This window comes from Pseudorasbora parva, chromosome 25 (genome assembly GCF_024679245.1).
Source record: "Pseudorasbora parva isolate DD20220531a chromosome 25, ASM2467924v1, whole genome shotgun sequence".
NCBI lineage: Eukaryota > Metazoa > Chordata > Actinopteri > Cypriniformes > Gobionidae > Pseudorasbora > Pseudorasbora parva.
The window spans coordinates 17,959,428-17,979,963 of NC_090196.1; the positions used below are offsets into that span (position 1 = coordinate 17,959,428).

General features: G+C 39.8%; 1 protein-coding gene across 2 annotated transcripts; it reads left to right on the plus strand.

The window, feature by feature from the left end:
- The first annotated feature begins 1,139 nt into the window (after nucleotides 1-1,139).
- On the plus strand, nucleotides 1,140-19,893 carry brd1b (bromodomain containing 1b). Of its 2 annotated transcripts, XM_067437176.1 has the most exons (13): nucleotides 1,140-1,488; nucleotides 3,907-5,271; nucleotides 6,237-6,393; nucleotides 6,478-6,609; nucleotides 6,768-6,896; nucleotides 8,721-9,033; nucleotides 9,141-9,401; nucleotides 10,594-11,073; nucleotides 11,158-11,287; nucleotides 12,159-12,289; nucleotides 13,844-13,953; nucleotides 14,298-14,452; nucleotides 18,492-19,893. In XM_067437176.1, the coding sequence occupies exons 2-13, from the start codon at nucleotides 3,926-3,928 to the stop codon at nucleotides 18,658-18,660; spliced, it is 3,513 nt and encodes a 1,170-aa protein (XP_067293277.1). In that variant the 5' UTR covers nucleotides 1,140-1,488; nucleotides 3,907-3,925; the 3' UTR covers nucleotides 18,661-19,893. The 2 variants fall into 2 exon arrangements, with proteins under 2 accessions (XP_067293277.1, XP_067293278.1); XM_067437177.1 differs by lacking the exon at nucleotides 13,844-13,953 and having other exon boundaries at nucleotides 18,492-18,646.
- The last annotated feature ends 643 nt before the right edge of the window (nucleotides 19,894-20,536 follow it).

Here is a 20,536-nt window from a genome sequence, read left to right on the forward strand (position 1 = left end):
GGTAAAGCATTAGCCTACCGTCAGAAAGTTGAATAATATTTTAATGATTCATTGTTATGTAGCCTAATGCATGAGTCAGGTGTATAATTACCTGAGATGAAGTTCAGTTGTAGCTACCTATAGGCCTACTGTTTCTAAGGTATCAAATAGCCTACTAGTTACAAAATGAACGTGACACGTAATACCAATTAGCCTAGTATTAGAATGTAATGAGAAAAATGCAATAGGCTACATTTCCAAAAAACGGACACATTTTCCACGAACAGATATATTTCGCTAGTCGCCATATGCACGTTACGCCCTGCATATCGTGCCTGCATTGTAACTGAATCAGTTTACTCAAGATAACTAATAAACTACAGCCTAAGATTTAAATGAACATGTGAGGCCATACTCATAATGAAGCTGATAACAAAATGACAGCTGATAGGCCTATTATTTCAATAAATCACGCAGCTAGTACTTTCCCATGAATTGGGATGAGGCCGGTGTAGAACAATTTTATTTACCAAATCATTAGAATTCACACAGAACCACTAATAATAAATAATTTATTTCAATTTTATTAAATCACCGATTCATTACTTGAAAATACTTTGACTAGAATGTCCACATAGACTATACTTTAGTCGATAGAAGCTATATTTTGCAGCGGAGCATAATAATATATTTACATTTATTTATTTGCAAACAATAATTACTTCCAGTATTTATATATTTAATACTGCAAATTAAATTTAATACTGCAAATTACATATATTTTCACATGCATGGAAAACATAGATTTAACATTTTACTTATAATATGATCACCCAGAGGTTCCCAAACAAAACACCATTTTAGCTGCGCCTGCGCCCCTTCTGGTACACATAATAACTTACGCTAGTACAGACCATAGACCCCTAAAAATCGAGTATATTCGGTAAACGGGCGTTTAATTTTGGTATTTATTTTCCAATGTACAGTATAAAGTGAATTAAAATGAAAAAATGAAACAATGTGAAACACAGAACACACCTCATCATGTATTTAATCAAAAATCAAGCGACGGGTCGCTGTCTAATGTCCGCTTCCTTGTTTTGACGATGAACGTAATGACGGTATGCGCACGACGTCGTGCGCGATGACGCAGAGCGTAAGGCGATGGAGAGCTGCAGCCGCATTGTTGTGGGGGGAAGAGAGGCGAGCTAGCCTGCTAGCATAGTGTCCATACGGCCAACCCAATAACGACCGAAAACAGGCGCGTTAGTATGGTCGAGCTGCTGTTATCTTGAGCGTGTAACTCCGGCTTTTAAATGGTTATTTTTGGATCCGGCAGACCGTTACGGATACCTCATATTACCATCGGAATACAACGGAGAAGTGGCTGGTGGACGGTAGTGCGGCTCGTGCACGGATTAAACCTACTTCTGCTCAGTAGGCCACACCGCTGCTGCTTTTAGCTCGGCTGTACTGCCTTTATATCTTCTTTTAACGTCGACGGCGAAGGTAAGAACAAACCACAATCTCTCTTGGGGTTTATTTATATATTTGCAGTCTTAAACTTGCGTGTGTATTCATATTTTACAGCGAATGTTTTGTTTTGTTTGACGCCATGTTTGCAGTAATGTCGGTGGGTCTCTCCAACAGCATTAGCTCACTAGCACAGCCACCAGCAGGCCGCCGGATACCGTGTGTGTGCCCTTGCTGCTCAGTTTGAGTGTTTTTTATTTCCAGTCCAGTGTGTTTGGCCTTGCCCTGCCCTGCCCCCCTCAAACAAACAAAAGCCTGGATGCAAACCGTGTCTGTTTTCTGTTGTTACACGCCAGTGCTTTAGTTAAACTGGTTAATGTATCAGATTGCAGAGCTTAAGTCAGGTTGGGATTTTTTTTATAAAAATAGTGAATTGTCTCAAATTGACCATCACGTTAAATGCTGCTGTGTTATTAATATCGGTTTTTTTTACATTTATTATTTGCAATGTCAGGTGGCAAAATCGACATTTTGACAACACGAACACAAGCGCGTTTTCTGTTTCTATGCCAACGGTTTCAAACTTGGATTTAGGTTGCCATGGGTACCGGTTGGGATGCATGCTTACAGTATGCTGTCTTCACGTGCTATCGGAAATTTCCTAGTTCCCACATCTGAAGTCGTGATTATGAGCTCGTTTTTCAATGCTGCATTCACCATGTAGTAATTACCGTAGTCTCGAGATGACAGCACGTGACGTTCTAATAGGAGGTGTTCACGTCCTCGGACTGGGGTTTATGCGTTTCTATGGCTACACTATCAACGTATAAATAATCTACAACAGTCAGGCAGTACATCAGTCAAGTGGTACAGGTAGAAAATTCGCATCTTAGAAACTGTAATTGCGAAGAAGTGGACGCTTTTTACAAACTGAAATCTCGCGGTACTTACAGCATGTCGTGAATTACTTTGTTGCCGGAAATAATGCAAATCGCGGAGGACGCCAGTTTTATTCTTGCCTATTTTGAATAAATATAATGAATAAACGTATTGATTCATGATTCAGATTGCGTGTCAAACCGACAAACTGCTGAAATCATGTGACTTTGGTGATCCGAACCGCTAATTTGATACACTAATTCATTAAGTGCCGTTGCTTCAGGAAGCTGGGTTTCGAAATCGGCCCAATTATCGATTTTATCGAATAGTTCTTGCAGCCCTACTTTAAAGGGATGGTTCACTGTCATTACTTACTTACACAAATTAAGATCTTTTTGATTAAATCTGAGATGTTTTTGTCCCTCCATTGACAGTCTACGCAACTACCACTTTGACACTTTATAAAGAGATTTTAAAACATATACATATATCCATATAAATTGAGTGGTTTAGTCCACATTTTCTGAAGACGCATGATATTTTTATATGAAGAACAGATTGAATTTAGGCTTTTATTCACATTCATTCAGGACCACTCAGTTTTGGTAAATGGAAGTTCAAGCATGTTTGCTTGACATTCAAGAACCAATGAGGTTGTTCTAATGTTCTTGCGTGTCAATCATGTTCAAATGTGCTCCTGTTTATGTTTGTGATCAATGTTTATATGTAAATTAAAGACTTTCAATCTTTTTATCATATAAAGCAATCAGGTTTCCTCTGAAAATATGGAGTAATCACGCGATTCATATGGATTAGTTTCTACGTTCTCTTTATGAACTTTTTTTAAGCGTCAAAGACAATTGGTAGTTGTGTAGCTGTCAATAGAGGGACAGAAATCTCTCAGATTTCATAAAAAAAATCTTCATTTGTTTTCCAAAGATGAATGACAGTCTTACGGGTTTGCAAAAACATTAGGGACTAATTAATGACAGAATTAAACATTTTCTGTGAGCTACGAGACAGACATGTAGCTGCTGCAGCAATCATTCTCCCCTCCGCCCAATATATGCCACGCCCAATATTGTTGGAACTAGCTGATGAACGAAAACATTAACAGTCAATCTGATTCCACCAACTTAAAGAGCTCAAGCATTTAAAACGCTTAAAACCCGTTCATATAGCTAACTATATTAGCATCCATACCAATGATATTGTGCCTCTGTCATGATAGTAGTAGTGTGGACTTTGCAGTTAATTTAGTGTCCTTGGTGTGAAAAGGCCTTAACAATAACTATTCAGAGGAATGATATTGTCACAATTACTTTCAGAACAATATTTTTCCATCTGTTTATTGTCTGGATGCTAATATAGTTATTGTTGTAGTTATGGTTCTTGGTGTGAACAGGCCTTTACAGTGTGATGCAGTGTTTTGCATTGGTTTTATAACATGCATGTTTGTTTGTAATTCAATCTAGAATGGGAAGTTATTTTATTGACAATTAAATATAATCTGTGGGGTATACAACTTGTTGCTTGAAACAGTTGAAAGATGTTGTGTGCTTTTCTTTTCTTCAGTTCCTCTGAGTCATTCAAAATGAGGAAGAAGGTTCGGCATAATCGTGTCGCCACCCCGCAGAGGCCTCCCTCGCCCATCAAACCCTCACGCAACCGCGAGACCTTGACATATGCAGAGGCTCAGCGCATGGTCGAGATTGAGATTGACGGCCGCGTGCACCGGCTCAGCATTTATGACAAACTGGATGTCATCGACAGTGATGACCCTTTAGCTCAGGAGATCAGCGAGTGCACCAGCAACAAGGAGAACACGGAGAAGCCTCAACAGGTCCTTGTGCGCTCGGTGCGGCTTAAAAATAACCAGCAGAAGAAGAGCGCCGCTTTGACGACTGTGCAGGGTTCGCCAGCTCAGGGCAGGCTACCGGAGCCAAAGATACGAATGGTTGAGTACAACCTCCCAGCGGTGCCGCGTAGGCCGTCGACGTACTATACCTATGTGGAAAAGACGCTAGACGAGCTCGACGAAGAGGTGGAATACGACATGGATGAGGAAGACTACGCCTGGCTTGAGCTGATCAATGAGAAGAGGAAGAGTGACGGCTACAGCCAGGTCTCTCAGAACGTCTTCGAGTTCCTCATGGACCGCTTCGAGAAGGAGTCTTTCTTCGAGAGCCAGGGTCAAGGAGATCCGCAGCCACTTATAGACGAGGACGCTGTTTGCTGCATCTGCATGGACGGTGAGTGCCAGAACAGTAACGCAATTCTGTTTTGTGACATGTGCAATCTCGCCGTGCATCAGGAGTGTTACGGCGTCCCCCACATCCCAGAGGGCCGCTGGCTTTGCCGCCACTGCTTAAATTCTCCTTCCCAGCTCCCCGAGTGCATTTTCTGTCCGAATAAAGGTGGTGCGCTTAAGAGAACAGACGACGATCGATGGGGGCACGTGGTCTGTGCCATCTGGGTCCCAGAAGTCGGTTTCACCAATACGGTTTTCATCGAACCAATCGATGGCGTGGCGAACATTCCTCCAGCTCGCTGGAAACTCACCTGTTACCTGTGTAAGAAGAAAGGAGTGGGCGCCTGCATTCAGTGCAGCAAGGCAAACTGTTACACGGCTTTCCACGTGAGCTGCGCTCAGAAAGCCGGTCTCTACATGAAGATGGAGCCCATCAAAGAGGTCAATGAATCAGGAGCCACAACGTTCTCTGTGAAGAAAACAGCGTACTGCTGCTCTCATACCCCAAACGGTTGCGTGAGGAGACCTCTTACTATATACGAGGACTCCAAACCCAAGAACGGTTTATGTCAGAAAGCCGCTCACAGGGAGAGAGCAAAAGGATGCCAGAAGAAGAAGAACAAAAAGCCAGAATCTGAGCCAGTCGCAGTGGTTCCGACGGTTTCCGGGCCTAGTATTACGCCTAAAAGGTAGGTGTGCGTTGGAAGAAATGTTTTTATTGGAAAGATTCACCGAATGCTTGTTTTGAATTGTTATGAATAGGGCTGCACTTTGTTATATTTCACTTTTTCTGAGAGATATATATTACTAGAAATACAATAATGTTCAGCAGGTGACTTAAAAATCTTTATTTGGAATGGATTAGAATGAGTGGGGTTATTTTTGTTAGGAGTGTGAAATAAAATAATTAAAAAAGCAGGAAACTAATATTTTTACTTCTGAAGACAATTCAGTGTAAAATAAAAATTATATATTTTGTGTGTGTGTATTTATTAAAAATTTTAAACAAAAGAAGAAATATATTATGTTAACTGTAAAAAAAAGTGTTAAAAGTTAAAAGAAACTTTAACTTTTTAAAAAAGAAAGAAAATTATCATTAGATTTAGAAGTTAATGCAAAAACTGCCTTGTGTGAAGCTTATGAGTGTTGATTATTATATCAAAAAATAAATAACTGAATTGAGGCTAATAGTTGGGCTCTGTTGTTAACCTTTAATATTGCAATGTAAGGACTCCCTATATTTACAGCATTATCTCTTAGAAACCTTTACTTATAATTGAATTCATTTAAGGAGAGGCAACATTTTTTCAGTATATAGACCACTGTTGAATAAAAATAAATAAAAAGCAATTTTGTACAACTACTTTACCTAAATCGTACCCAAGGTACTTCCCGAACTGTCAGATTTGTGTACCGTTACACCCCTATTCATTCCATAATGTCAGACCATTGAGCTTTTAAATGGATGTATGTGCTGCCGGTTGCATGTGGGCTGGTGAAGCTTTGTCACTCTGGAGCTGCTCTTAATAATTGAATTATCCAATCCAAACCATATTTTGCAAAATCGGTTTTATTTCAATATATATTGTGCATCCCAAATTTGAATCTCTGTGATTCGCAAGGGAATTGACTAGTGGATCCTTCTTCCTTATAGTTTCAACACAATCCTCAATCAAGTTTCTGTCCAGAAGAAGAAAATGTTTGTGGAACGGGTACTCAGTTACTGGATGCTCAAGAGACAGTCGAGGAATGGCGTCCCGTTAATAAGGCGCCTGCAGACTGGCATACAAATGCAAAAAGAACCAGAACAGGTGAGACTCTCTCAGACCAGAGTGTTTGACAGCCCAGGTCATATTTATATGAATTTTGAAAGAGGATTTGTTTTTGAATGACAGGCACCAAATGTCGAGGACCATCAAGCGCTGACGGAGCAGTTAAAGGACTGGCACCGTTTACGGCATGACCTGGAGCGAGCTCGCTTGCTGCTGGAGCTCATCCGCAAGAGAGAGAAGCTAAAGAGAGAGGAGGTACAATTGTCATTTTTAGATGATGTGATGCAAGGTGGAAGAGAGAGAATTTATAATTTAATATGAACTTGGTTTCACAATACTGGGACTTCTTAGATTCCTGATGCTGTTGACAAAGTTAATGTAATTTCCACCATGTCTCGGTCTGGTTTCTACAGATGAAGTTGCAGCAGTCGGTTTTAGAGATGCAACTCACTCCGTTTCCTGTCCTGCTGCGAGCGGTGCTAGATCAACTGCTGGAGAAAGACCAGGCTAAAATCTTTGCCCAGCCTGTCAGCGTCAAAGAGGTAAGGCTGTCTCATTCCTATGGGCTATGAGTCGTTTTTACCTTATCAAAGTCCAATTTGTTCTTATATGAAGATTCCTGGTGTGAAAATACTGCATAAAACAGCGGGGCTTTTAGATTGGGGAAAATTTGGATAACAGTCCATTCAAATATAAATTGATGAGGCGTTATCATATCAAGAGACAGGTTCTGTAGTAACTATAAAGTTTACTCTTTTCTTCTCCTACTTCACCGGTCACTTACTGTCATGTATTTTGGGAGAAGTGGATGAATTTATCTGTTGTAATCGGACAGATCCGATTCTCTGAACTGCGGTGCAAACGCTCCCATCACGCGTTATAGATCATCTAACATATTATGAATCTAATCATTATAACGTGTTTTTTTTTTTTTTTTTTTCAATAACAAGACACATTCACTTACATGTATTTGAGAGTTGTGATGTCAGGTAGTTGATGAGACACCCAACAAGTTTGTGAATGTTTTAATAAATAAAAAATTAAAAAACGTAATAAAAGCCATAGATATGCCATACAAGCACTATTGCTGCTGTATTGCCACGTGAATATTGTCGTGACACATTGCCATTAAATTAACATATTCATGTTATATTGTTATAATTTATGTTTTAAATCACATAATACTTGTTATATGTTATATTATTTTAGTAATGCTTTCTTTAAAATTTATGCTCATTGGAAACAATGTTCAGATTAAAATATTTTGTTATATCAAGCTTTTAGTGTCTGTCATCTTTACATCAATGTAAAACCAGCATATACAAATCAAGAGAATGGTTCATCATTCATTATACAATGTAATGTAGTGTCGTATTATGTGATCATAGGATGAATGAGTCTAGTTTTGAGGGTTTTATTGTTATTCTAAAATTCGTGAAAATATTGAGTTAGCAGGTGTCTGAATTCTTTTAGGCAGTGTGTCCACCAAAGCGTTTTTTCACGCAGCTGGCTGGCGTTTTAAATTGTTTTCAATAGGAGTGTTGCGTTTTTAGAACGCCTGGAGCGCAACGAGGGGCTGAGCGAGTATTTCACGCTCAAGCGCTGAACGCTCAGCGTTTTTTATTCGTATTATGTGATCATAGGACGAATGAGTCTAGTTTTGAGGGTTTTATTGTTATTCTAAAATTCGTGAAAATATTGAGTTAGCAGGTGTCTGAATTCTTTTAGTCAGTGTGTCCACCAAAGCGTTTTTTCACGCAGCTGGCTGGCGTTTTAAATTGTTTTCAATAGGAGTGTTGCGTTTTAAGAACGCCTGGAGCGCAACGAGGGGCTGAGCGAGTATTTCACGCTCAAGCGCTGAACGCTCAGCGTTTTTTACTGGTCGCGATAGTTAAAGCATGTTCAACTTTGAGTAAAACGCTGCGCTCATCACTGTCACTTTTCACCCAGCCATGCAATCACAGTGGAGGAGGGGCGGGGCAAATACAACACAGACCAATCGCCACATCCTGCCTGTCGTCAACAGGTGACAACAAGCAATAATAACGGAACAAAATGATTTTAAACAAGAGCCAAAGCAAATACTTTACATTGTATCTGCAATTTTATATAGAATTAATACAGAAACAAACTACCTGTGAATTTAGTAACACTTCCGTGGATTTTCCGTATCATAACAAGCAAAGAGTCTCAACTGAAGAAAAAAAAACGTTCCCTTCCAAAAACACTCAATCGCTCACAGCGAGGCGTTTTCAGCAGAGCGCCTAGCGGTTTCAGCTGGCTAAAAACACTTTGGTTGACACAAGGCCTTAGTGTACATAAAGCTAGCAGCTTTTTTCTATGTTTGATTTCCCTCTTGTGTACAGGTTCCTGATTATCTAGATCATATTAAACACCCCATGGACTTCTCTACAATGAGAAAACGCATTGATGCCTATGAATATAAGAGCCTGGATGACTTTGAAGATGACTTCAACCTCATTATCAACAACTGCATGAAGTACAACGCCAAGGACACCTTTTTCTACCGTGCGGCTGTGCGTATGCGAGATCACGGTGGAGTGATCCTCAGGAAGACACGGCGGGACACAGAACGGATAGGCTTTGACTTCGCCAGTGGAATGCACCTCGCTGAGCCTCCTAAGATAGAGCCAGCTCCATCATTTACCTGGGATGATGGTAATTACCTATCTGTTTCATTTCTATATTAGACTAATTAAAATTGAAAGTTACACATTTAGGTTTATTGGTCAACCATTATAGATTTTATTCTGTTTTTGTACCAGTTGATCGACTGTTAAACCCAGGCAATCGTGCGCACATGCCTAAGGAGGAACAGTTGAAAAAGCTGTTGGAAATGCTGGATTTAACCAGTGCCATGAAGTCATGTCCTTCCAGGAGCAAACGCCTCAAGTTGCTCAAAAAGACCATCAGTGATGTGCGAATGGAAATGGGTCACAAAACGGAGCCCCCTTCATTGGAGCAGAATAATACCAAGGAAGAGGAAAAAGCATCTCTTTTTGTACCACAAGCTACTGAGCAAGAAGGTGCACTCCTATTTAAACACGTCATATTTTTTTAAACGCCGTAAAACCACTTCACATAATTGTATCAATATATACAGTGCAGTCCAAAAGAACACACATTATCATTATTTGTTAACTCACTATATATTTGTTTAATTTGTGCATTTAAATTGCAACCTAGTTAGCATTCAATAATATATGACAGAAAGCCAAGTTACATATGTCCATTTAGTCTACGCATTATAACCCATCTGGAGAATCTGAAAGTTGATTTTTAAACATTTCGGGACACATTTTTTCAGAATTCTGCCATGGGTTCTCAAAAATCACTAAATCTGTCTGGATTTAGCAAGAAACCAAAAATCAAAAACTCATCTGAATGATTATCACCGGCAATTTTTGGACATCATAGCAATGTTCCCACGACATACCCCAATATACACAGATGGATCTAAATCTGGAAATCAAGTGAACAAATCAACAGCGTCAGGGTGTACACATCCTTGGCCAAAGTTCAGTTTTCACTGCAGAAGCAAACGCTCCATATTGGCATTGAAGTTCATTGAGATTTCTTCAATAATAACTGATAAAAAAAAATCATGTCTTGTCAAAATCGCGCTTAACATTGTATGAAATCAATGTTGATGTTGGGACAAAACATATATTCCCTTTTAATAATCGCTGGGCTCAAGTCATTTACACACGATGCGGAATAGGACACTCAAGACTCGCACATTAATTTTTACAGGAGAAAATTCACCAGTGTTCTTGTCAATATCCACTGTGCATTAAACATTTTTTGCTGGGTTGTTGTACTTCTACCCCTTTGAGAAACTTGTTTTATTCTGTTTTATTTATTTGAAAAGGTTTTTAAGCAAGTAAATCCAAATTTAGTCTCAAGAATCTTATTCTTAACTAAACCTGACTTTCACCATGAAGATGGCAATAGAAGCTGGTATGGTATTAAAAAAGGAAACAAGAAATTAACATGGCATAAATTATGGCATATATAATAATAGCATAATAATTTGAACCTTTTTTAAAAATAGAATGTTTTGTCAATTATCAGGTTTAAATGTTAAAAAATCTAATTGAAGGCATATTATTTTAATCATTTTCCTTAATAGCTGGTTAAAAGCCATTTTAGCCTCCTTTAGGAGCTGTGAAACTCTTAAGAATGGGTTTGTGCTAAATACTTGATCTGTCATTGCAGGTGACAAGTCATTACCTCCAAAACTTGAGCCTTCAGACTCTGTGCCACTCCTGAAAAACTCAGACAGTCCCTGTGAACCTCCAACACTGAAACCCATGGAGCCCAACCCTGAAAAGTGCCCGAAAAAGGTCAAATTCGGGGAGACATTCTCTACCTCACTTCTAAACGGTCTCTCCCCTGACATTCTGCCCTCTGAAAATAACGTTATGGTCGCTACCTCCACTCTTACTGAACCAGCGAATATGGTCAGCCGACGAACGGCTGTGCTGTTCCGAAAGTCAAAGAACTCGAGTCCGCAGAAGTCGTCGAACACAAGTGAATCCCCAATTGACTGCCCTCAGCTAGGCACTAAGACGTTCCTTTCTGTGGTCATCCCTCGGCTCGAAACCCTGCTCCAGCGCAGGAAGCGGACGCGCAGTGCAAGTGGAGACAGTCAGGATGACAACGAGGATGAGTGTCCGATCAAACGCTTGGATACTGGTAAACGGCTTACTTTTTTAAATTAGAGAAACATGTTACCCTCGTCTAGTGTAGCCCATTTTAGACGATGTTTTGTATCTGCAGGCTTGTCTAATGGCTTTTCGGAGCCAAAGAAAGGAGTACCTGTGACTCGGCCGCCAGAGCCTCGCCGCCGCTGTGCTTCAGAGTCCAGCATCTCTTCCAGCGGAAGCGGGAGCATACAGGAAAACACCAGGTAGGAACAAGTAAATAAAATACAATTTCTAAATGCATACTGCATGATGCTTTTTCAGGTTTCAGGTCATGATAAATTAAAGGGTTACTTTAGCGATTAGCATAAGGCTTTCTATCAGTAGAAACCTTGGAGTATATTCGAATGATCGTGCTCCATCCCCCTGAGACGAGACATTTATGCATTTTATTTCTGGAAAAATCACTCCGGAGTTGACCTATCATCACTTTGCACCATCTATAAAAATTTTGACCAGAGGCTAAAGACTACAGCCAGCAGAGGGAGCTATTTCCGTATGTTTTCAACTCGCACAGGGGGATGGGGTCGCACTCACAGCTCAGCTCGCAGCTGCAGGTATTCATGGAAACGGTGTGGCCGGTGGAGCAAAGTGAGTGTTTTAACTTCTCAAATTAATTCCTATTAAAAGTTAAGCTTCCAAAGGCATGAACTGAAAACGAGCCAGACTGAACAAGCCCTCAGAACTACTGCCGCGGACGCGTTTACCTTAGCTCTTTTACCGGTTACCTCTTACCTCAGCTCATTCACGATGAGTGTAATCTTACTCCTGCTGCTTTTGTGACTCTACTTTTAGCAATGTTACTGCCCAACACTGCAACCAGGCCTCATTTTAAAAAATAAATAAAAATTGCATAATCTTTGGGCGGGAATTATTTAAATAAGGAATATTGTGACATGTTCATTCTTAGAAGAAATCTCAAGACTACAAGGGAGTTCTGAAACAGTGCTTACTGGTATAGAGAATAACTCCCTTTGGAGTGGCTTTGTAACTTTGGTGACCTTTTTCATGCTCAAACAGCAACATTACACAATAAAAAAGAATCCTCTTTAAACGCCTTTTTTGAATCTCTTTTAGCGATGTCAGTCACACAAAGAGCGGGAAAGGGAAGCTGGCGATGACGAGACGAAATACGACGGATGATAAAAAAGAGCTTGTCAATTGTGCAGAACCGGGGAACATTTCCAAAGCCAACAAGCTGGCAGCAGGTAAGCATCCAGCTTTTTGCAGGCGTGAACGGGTATGTGGGATCTTGCGTCCCAACCTTCAGTTCTGAGAATTGGGTCAGACCCGTTCTGGCAGCCGCATTGGTGTCCTGTCAGCTCTGTGGAAGCTCACTGTTCTTCCTTTTGCTTGCTTTGCTACCGACCTGCTCTTCATGGCTTTGTCTAACACAATAAAGACCTCTGCCTACTGCCTTAGTGTCTGCATGTGTAAAACCTTCATGTTTTAATAATCATCACGGCTTATCCTGTCCCTCTGGGTAGTTGCTGCTTACGTTTGCCTGTTAACAATGTTGCCTTAAGGGACGGCTCATCTGAAAATGAAAATCCTGTCATTGTTTACTCACCCTCATGTTCCAAATCATTCTCTGTAAAACATGAAATGTTGATTATCAGCACGTTTCTTTTCCTACAGTAAAATTGGATAGTGATCATAAGCTCATGGTAAATATTAAAATAACTATATTAGCATCCACACCAACACACAATAACTTGGTTCCTTTTAAGCACTCTCTGCAGTTGTCGTTTGCCACTTTAAATGGCCAAGCTCTTTAAAGTCAGGTGGTTTCTTTTTGGCAGTCAGTGTTATCATTCATGAGAGTTCATCATCAATCAAAATTGTTTAGAAAGTGATTCCAATGATATCGTGTGTCTGTGGTGTGGAGAATTACTTATTTATTAGATAATAGTGTGTTTATATATATATATATATAATATATTATACATACACACCGATCAGGCAAAACATTAAGATCTCTTAGTGTGAACCTCTGCATATTCAAATGTGGCCAATTACCTTGTTTTGTGTCACAAATTTTTTGAATATGCACAAAGCAAATACGATTTGACTGCTATATGGCAGAGAGGAAGATTTGAAGTTAATGGAGACTTAAATGTCGACATGTTTTTTAGCAAATCTATTATATGACTTGAGGTCATGTGGACAGTCCCTGCTCTTGCATAGAAAAAAAGCAGAAATAAAAAAATAATCTTGTCTTTTTGTATTCAAGGAAAATGTGTGGGCTTTTTGACCTATTTAGGGTGTGTAAATGATGACGGAATTTGTATTTTTTTGATGAACTAATCCTTTAAAGGTAATTTCATCCCTAACAGTATTTCTTGAACGATTTCCTTGACTGCTTCCTATCAATATGAGTAAAATATTTTGGCCTGCCACGTGCTTTTTTCAGAAATAGAAGGCTTACTTCTGCATTCTGACTCGCAAGCATGTCAGAGTCTGAGTGGACTCATTAGTCACATGACATGTTTGAACCTTCCAGACCACACCAAAACCAGTTTTAGCACATTTTTTAATTCTGTTTTGAATTAAGAATGAATAAATCAAAATATAATTTCTTAAAAATGTATTTTTGGAAGTGATATTAGAAGCATTATGGTGTTTGGTTATTGACTCGGCATGCTTCCGGTAAAGAAATGATCCGCTGCTGATTGGCTAAATACTGCCGTGGCTCTTGAGGTGTTCTGCGCCATTTTTTACGGTGAACTCCTCATAACTTTCCATTATTCCTACTTTCATAGAGATTGACAGCAGCAATATTTGGATGCCTGCTAACACTACACCACTAAATCTGGAGCCCCTTAAACTAGTTTGGGCCAAACTTAGTGGATATCCTTCCTATCCTGCCTTGGTGAGTGTGCATGTGTGCATGCCGTCAGAGACTGGTTCTCCTTCTTTTCCTCTTCATTATTTCATGCATCAGCCTCTCCTCAGTGGCCAACAGTCAACCATAACATTATTGCCAGGTGACACCAGGATGTGCATGTGCGTACATAATTTTTTTTTTTTGTGTGTGTATGTGAGTGAGTGTATACATGTGTGTGCGTTCCTGTGTTTTGTGGCAACCATTTCCATTTCCAACAGTTAATACATTAGCAGTCACAGGCACACTCTTGAGTTACCAGGTTACCAGGCCTTTCGAGATGCACATTTGAATATTACTGTTGGGTTGACGGCCTCTCTGCCCACCTGTAGATCATAGATCCTCAGATGCCTCGGGTGGGTTGCCATCTCAACGACGAGTACATTCCCACCCCTCCACGGGACGTGCTCAGGGTCGGAGAGCTGATGCAGTACAGGTCCAAGGAGAAACTCTTCCTCGTCCGCTTCTTCGACAGCAGACGCAACTGGTGAGAAGTCTTTCTTCGAGAGAAGCATTCAAATATTTATACAGTTAATGGGATACTGCACCGATTTTTCATATTAAACTTTATTCTCTTAACTAAGACGAGTTGATACATACCTCTCTCGTCTCAGTGCGTGCACTTAATCGCTCTAAAGCGCGAGGTGACATTCTGATAGCATTTCGCTTGGCCCACTAAGCCCAGTTCATTCACTATGGTACCAAAAAAGTAAAAAGTCCCGCCTGAAACCTCCTCCCTCACATCTCCCCCTCCTCCCTTTTGACAGAAATGAGAGGGGGAGGGGGAGATGATGAGGGATTTTTAACTGGGACTTTTTACTATGCCAAGTCGAAGTACTCTTAGAAGTGCTATACATTCCGCCATACATTAAAGTTCTCCTTTTTAATCCACTTAGAAAAGCGCCACGTTTTATTTGTGCCACTATACTTTATCGTTCAACTATTCGTGTAACTATTTAAATAGGGGAAACGTGGAGGTGTTTGGTCACTTCTAACTTGATCTCTGTTTGGTTCCATAGTGAATGAACTGGGCTTAGTGGGCTAAGCTAAATGCTATCAGATCGTCACCGCGCGTCAGAGAGATTAAGTGCACGCACTGAGACGAGAGAGGGATGTATCAACTCGTCTCAGTTAAAGGAATAGCATAGTTTAATATGAAAAAGTGGTGAAGTATCCCTTTAATAATGTTGGGGGGGGGGGGTATTTTATAAAAATTGTTTTTCTTCTTTTTTATTGTTTTTAGGGCAGTCAAACTTAACATGGTAACTAAATGTTTTTTAACACATTTACTGAATTTAATATTTCTGTTTTAGTTAAATAAAATTACAAGTATTTTGTTCAATTGACGCCTTTAACAGGTATAAAATATATATAATTATTAATAATTATAATTATATATGTTTTTATTGATAAAGGTACATCTAACAGAAACAACAAACATGTCAACCTAACAGAGATAAATATTTTCTATATAATATTGACAAAATCATATTTAAAGGGGGGGTGAAACACTCAGTTTCAGTCAATCTCATGTCAATCTTGAGTACCTATAGAGTAGTATTGCATCCTTCATATCTCCGAAAAGTCTTTAGTTTTATCATATTTATAAAAGAAATATGGGCTGTACCGAGTCTTTCCGGAAAAAAACGAGCGTCTGGAGGCGTATCGTGTGGGCGGAGCTAAAGAATGATGAGCGCGCAAAGCGGTGACGTCCTCAAGCGTGGAGAAACCCATCTATCTCAGCTAATACAGATAATGATCCACAATCAAATCTGAGGCTGAAATAAATTGAACAGGAGAAACGGCAACATCAGGATGTCCGTCTCTGTGGTATGTACTGTATTTAGGGGCCTTTGTGTGCAGTTTATGAGGACATGATTCGGTTTATGGACTATTGTATGTGACTAGACCTTAGAGGTAGCAAGCAAAAGGGTTTTGCACGTCAGAGTCAGAATAGTGTAACGTTATACAGAACAACAATGGAGTAACCGTTAGCGCATTTGAATGACAAAGCACGCGATCGTATCGTTTACTGATGTTTACTCATGCGACGGTAGCCAATAGCAGAGACATTTGAAGTTGATTTACTCACCGGCATCTTCCAAAGCAGGACCGCTCTGTCAAAAACACACTTCTTTGGTATGATTTGGTGAAGTCCTGTGACAGCAGTGACCGTGTAAATCCACTTTGCGACGCGACTGAAGTGATGCCTTGAAGCTTCCCGTCATTTCTGCGTTCAAATCGGTTCAAATGCAGCGCTGCCTTCCCGGAATGCTGTGCTGAAGCGCTGAAGTCGCTCGACGTCACCCATAGGAATAAAGTGGAGCACGGCGCGCCACATAACGGCGTGTTCACGGACGACTGGATCTGCACCTGAGAGACTGTTTACAGCGTGCATTTCCTCTCTCTCCCTCTAGTGACGCGCGCGCACCCTTCCGGGAGAAGAGCCCGTACGGCCCATACAAGGACCTTCCGCTCTATTTAACGTCAAATAGACCCATACTCGAAAAAAACTCGCCGAAACTTGTGAGAAACCGGAAGGAGTATTTTTAACACAGAAATACTCCATCAAACGTCCAACATTAGTTTTTGAAACTTTGTCTATGTTTAGGATGGGAATCCAAGTCTTTAAAGGTGTAAAAAGCTCAGTATGCATGAAACAGCATTTCACCCCCCCTTTAAGTAATTGATACATTTAAAAATTAATGATTTCATTATCAATTTAATTTTAAAAAGATTTTAAAAGAATAGTTAACCAAAAAATAAAATAAAATAACTAGTTACTCACCCTCATGTTGTTCCACACCTATGTGAATTTCCTCCTTCTGTTGAAAACAAAAGAAGATTTTTTAAGGAATGTTGGCAATTGGCACCCATTGACTTCAATAGTAGGAAAAATTAGTGCTGTCAATCGATTCAAATATATGTTTTCAATATTTGTTGTAATGGCATCTTTTTAAATATTTGTTGTAATGGCATCTTTTTATGAATGAAGGCCAGTATCACTGATACTAATACTGTTACTGATATCTCTTAAATATATATAAAAAATGTTTAACATAAATGATAGACAATCAACATGACAGTATAATTAAACTATTTCGACATTTATTAGGTTTAAAAAAAATAACTTCCTGTCTAACATATAGGAAATATGCTGTAATTAAATAGTTATCAAACAGTCTGCACTGCATAAAAAAATATATATATATATATATATATATATATATATATAGATTAATCCTTACTAAAGCTACAATTTTCTGTTATCTTTGTTCTTTGATTAATATTGATGATAGACATCACAGCAACTGGTATATTAGGCTGCTGTCATCTTTAAGATCTGTCGCTGCTGAACATGACATGTATTTAATTTAAGGCGTTTAACTCATTTAAGACTTCTCTTATGAGAATACTCGACAAAACGGGCATTTTGCTTAATTCTGTGTTGTTGTAAAAAAAAAAAAACTAGATTCTGGCGTGCTGTTTGTGCGCACAATCCTGGCGTGCGTCTTTCTGTGCGTCGTGTGGGTGCCAGGACATTCACAGAGTTCTCTTTTGTCTTGTCACGCTTGAATTTTTAAAAGCATTTGCACGAATGCTGAGCGTGATCATATAATGTATCACTAGCCCAAAGATGACAGAAAAAAACGATTATCTGCATTAATTGTTAAATTTTTAACGCATTCATCTGAAATTAGTCGCATGAGTTGACGCTAATTTTGACAGCGGCAAAAAAATAAAATTGATGTCAATGGATGCCGTCAGCTATCTGGTTACCAACATTCTTAGAAATATCTTCTTTTGGGCCACATTTACTAACGGCTTGCACCAGCGCAAACCCTCTTTTGGTGTTAAACTACTGTCAGGATTTACACAGAGAACCATTAGCACAGGAGTGAGCATACTTATTTTTGCGGCTGACCTTATTACATATGTATTTGTAGGAGTTTCCCTTTTAAACACAAAACTTATGGGAGGAGAATATTTAAATGAATCACGCAGGGGGATTTCAAAGGTTTGTACTCGTTACTTTAATGGTGTTTGTGCCATTATTTACCGCCTCTAAAAAAGCTCGTCTTAAACCAGACGCTAACTGGTACATTGCTTTGGTCATTATGGAAATGATCCGGCTGTGTGTTTTCTTTAATTTGCACGTCTAATTTGCCCTGTTTAGTAAATCTGGCCCTAAGTGTTCAACAGAAGAAAGAAACTCATAAAGGTTTGGAACAAAACGATGGGTGAGTAAATAATGACAATTTTCATTTTTGGGTGTACCATCCCTTTAATACATGAAACTATACAACTGCCTTTGTGTGAGTAAGGGGGTCTGTCACGAGGAATCATCATATTTCGTGTCATTGAAACGTTCTTATCCAGCCATCTGTTTCTGTAGTAATGTGACTGGTAGCGGTTTCAGTGTGGACAGAGAAGGGACCTGACTCATGAAATTTGGCTGGTTGGGCTTTCAAATTTCTGCTTTGCTGCCTTTTGTGAATAACTCCTTACTCTTTAATCTCCATCAGGCAATGGCTTCCTAAATCCAAGATGGTACCGTTTGGAATCGACAAGACCTTAGACAAAAGCAAAATGTTGGAAGGCAGATCGTCAGGTGTCCGTAAAGCTGTGCAAAGCGCCTTCAACCGTGCCATGAACCACTTGGGCCTTGTCCAGGACTTAGGCGCTGGAGATTAACCCCCATTCAGGGGGTGATGTTGGAGGGTTTCATCAAGCCCCATGTTTACCCGACGCTATGCTCCCGTGTCAGACTGGCCGTGTTTACCGTGCCCCCCTTCCCGATTCTGTTTGGAGCCGGCGATCTTCTCAACAAACGAATGTGAGAGCGCCTACACTCTCCTGTAATGTGCTGCAAGACTGCTGTGAACTCACACTGCCATCTACTTTTCTTTTACACTTCCATCACCATCCACGATTTGCCTCGTGTTTAACTCTGGCTGTAAATAACGTCATCCTAAATTATCCAACACTAATTTATTATTTTTTTGGTTTGTACCGCACACGACCTCCTGGAAGATTTGTACTCCAAGGTAATTTCTCAACCGCGCTGAGGTGCGAACCCATCTGGTGCTACATCACGTGCAAAGCCTTGATTTTTCCATTCTAGAGACTTTTGGAAGGGGCTGCCGCACTTACTGTATCAAACTTTTGTTGTTCTTTTTTTTTTTTAACGGTTAAGTTATTGTAATGTCAATGCAAGCTTCTCCTCCTTGGCATTAACATGTTATCTACTTTTTTATATAAAAATATTCTTATGGGACACAACTAAGTGATGTTTGTAAATATTTATATAAAGCTAAGAAATTATATACATGTAATACTTTAGAGTGGTTAAAAAAAAAAATCGGAGAAGAGGAAACAACAGTAGCGATGAAAGCCAGAAGTGCATCACTCATGCAAAACCAAAAATTTTGCTGCCCAGTTTTTTTTTTTTTTTTTTGAATGTTTATTCCCCTTTTTTCATATGATTTTGTGTGAATGTTTCAGGCAGTTAGTATGGGAATAAAATACCCCAATTTGTTGCTTTTTATTTTACTGTGCTCTCGGGAACTGTATTGTAGGTCTGAATAAAGATGTGCCTGTACAAACGTGTTGTATTAGGACAAAGAAAAGTATGCAAAACTTTATATTCGGAGTAGGCATATTTTGGTGGAAGCTGTGTTTGCCTATTTTTGCTTTGTGTGTGGGTGTTTTAATCATAACCATCTGTTGTGACTGTTTAACTGTGTCTCTCTCAAGTATGGATTCTGGGTAGCATTCTGGGTTAAAAACACTTTTTTTATGAATGTCTTGTATTGACCGGTACTCTTGTTTCTTTTCTCTGGGAGGATCACATTATAGCCAATGATAGTGAGTGCTGGCAAGATCCAGTATTTTTTAAGTACACTGAAAATAAACACACAAAAAAATAAAAAATTGTGCTTTCTCTTTTTTGTTGTTGGTTTCTTAACATTACTGAAGGTAACCTCAACTATAATGTTCTGTGCGAAATATTCTGCTTTATTGACTACTATGGTTGATCAGATTTGTTTGTTCAGCACATCCCACAGATGCTCGATTGGATTTGAGATCTGGAGAATTTGGAGGCCAGTCAATGCCTCAAACTCGTTGTGCTCCTCAAACCGTTCCTGAACCATTTTTGCTTAGTGGCTGGGCGCATTATCCTGCAGAAAGAGCCACAGCCACCAGGGGATACCGTTCCCATGAACGGGTGTACATGGTCTACAAAAATGCTTAGGTAGGTGGTACGTGTCAAAGTAACATCCTCATGGATGGCAGGACCCAAGGTTTCCCAGCAGGACATTGCCCAATGAATCACACTACCTCTGCCGGCTTGCCTTCTTCCCATAGTGCATCCTGGTGCCATGTGTTCCCCAGGTAAGCCACGAACAAGCACCTGGCCATCCACGTGATGTAAAAGAAAACGTGATTCATCAGACCATGCCACTTTCTTCCTTTGCTCCGTGGTCCAGTTCTAAAGCTCACGTACCCACTGTTTTGCTTTTGATGGACGTGGTCAGCATGGGCACCCTGACTGGTCTGCGGTTATGCA

Coding starts and splice junctions, on each gene's coding strand:
- brd1b (XM_067437176.1), top strand. CDS start 3,926: ATGAGGAAGAAGGTTCGGCATAATCGTGTCGCCACCCCGCAGAGGCCT. Junction 5,272..6,236: donor CCTAGTATTACGCCTAAAAG/GTAGGTGTGCGT, acceptor TCTTCCTTATAG/TTTCAACACAATCCTCAATC. Junction 6,897..8,720: donor AGCCTGTCAGCGTCAAAGAG/GTAAGGCTGTCT, acceptor TCTTGTGTACAG/GTTCCTGATTATCTAGATCA.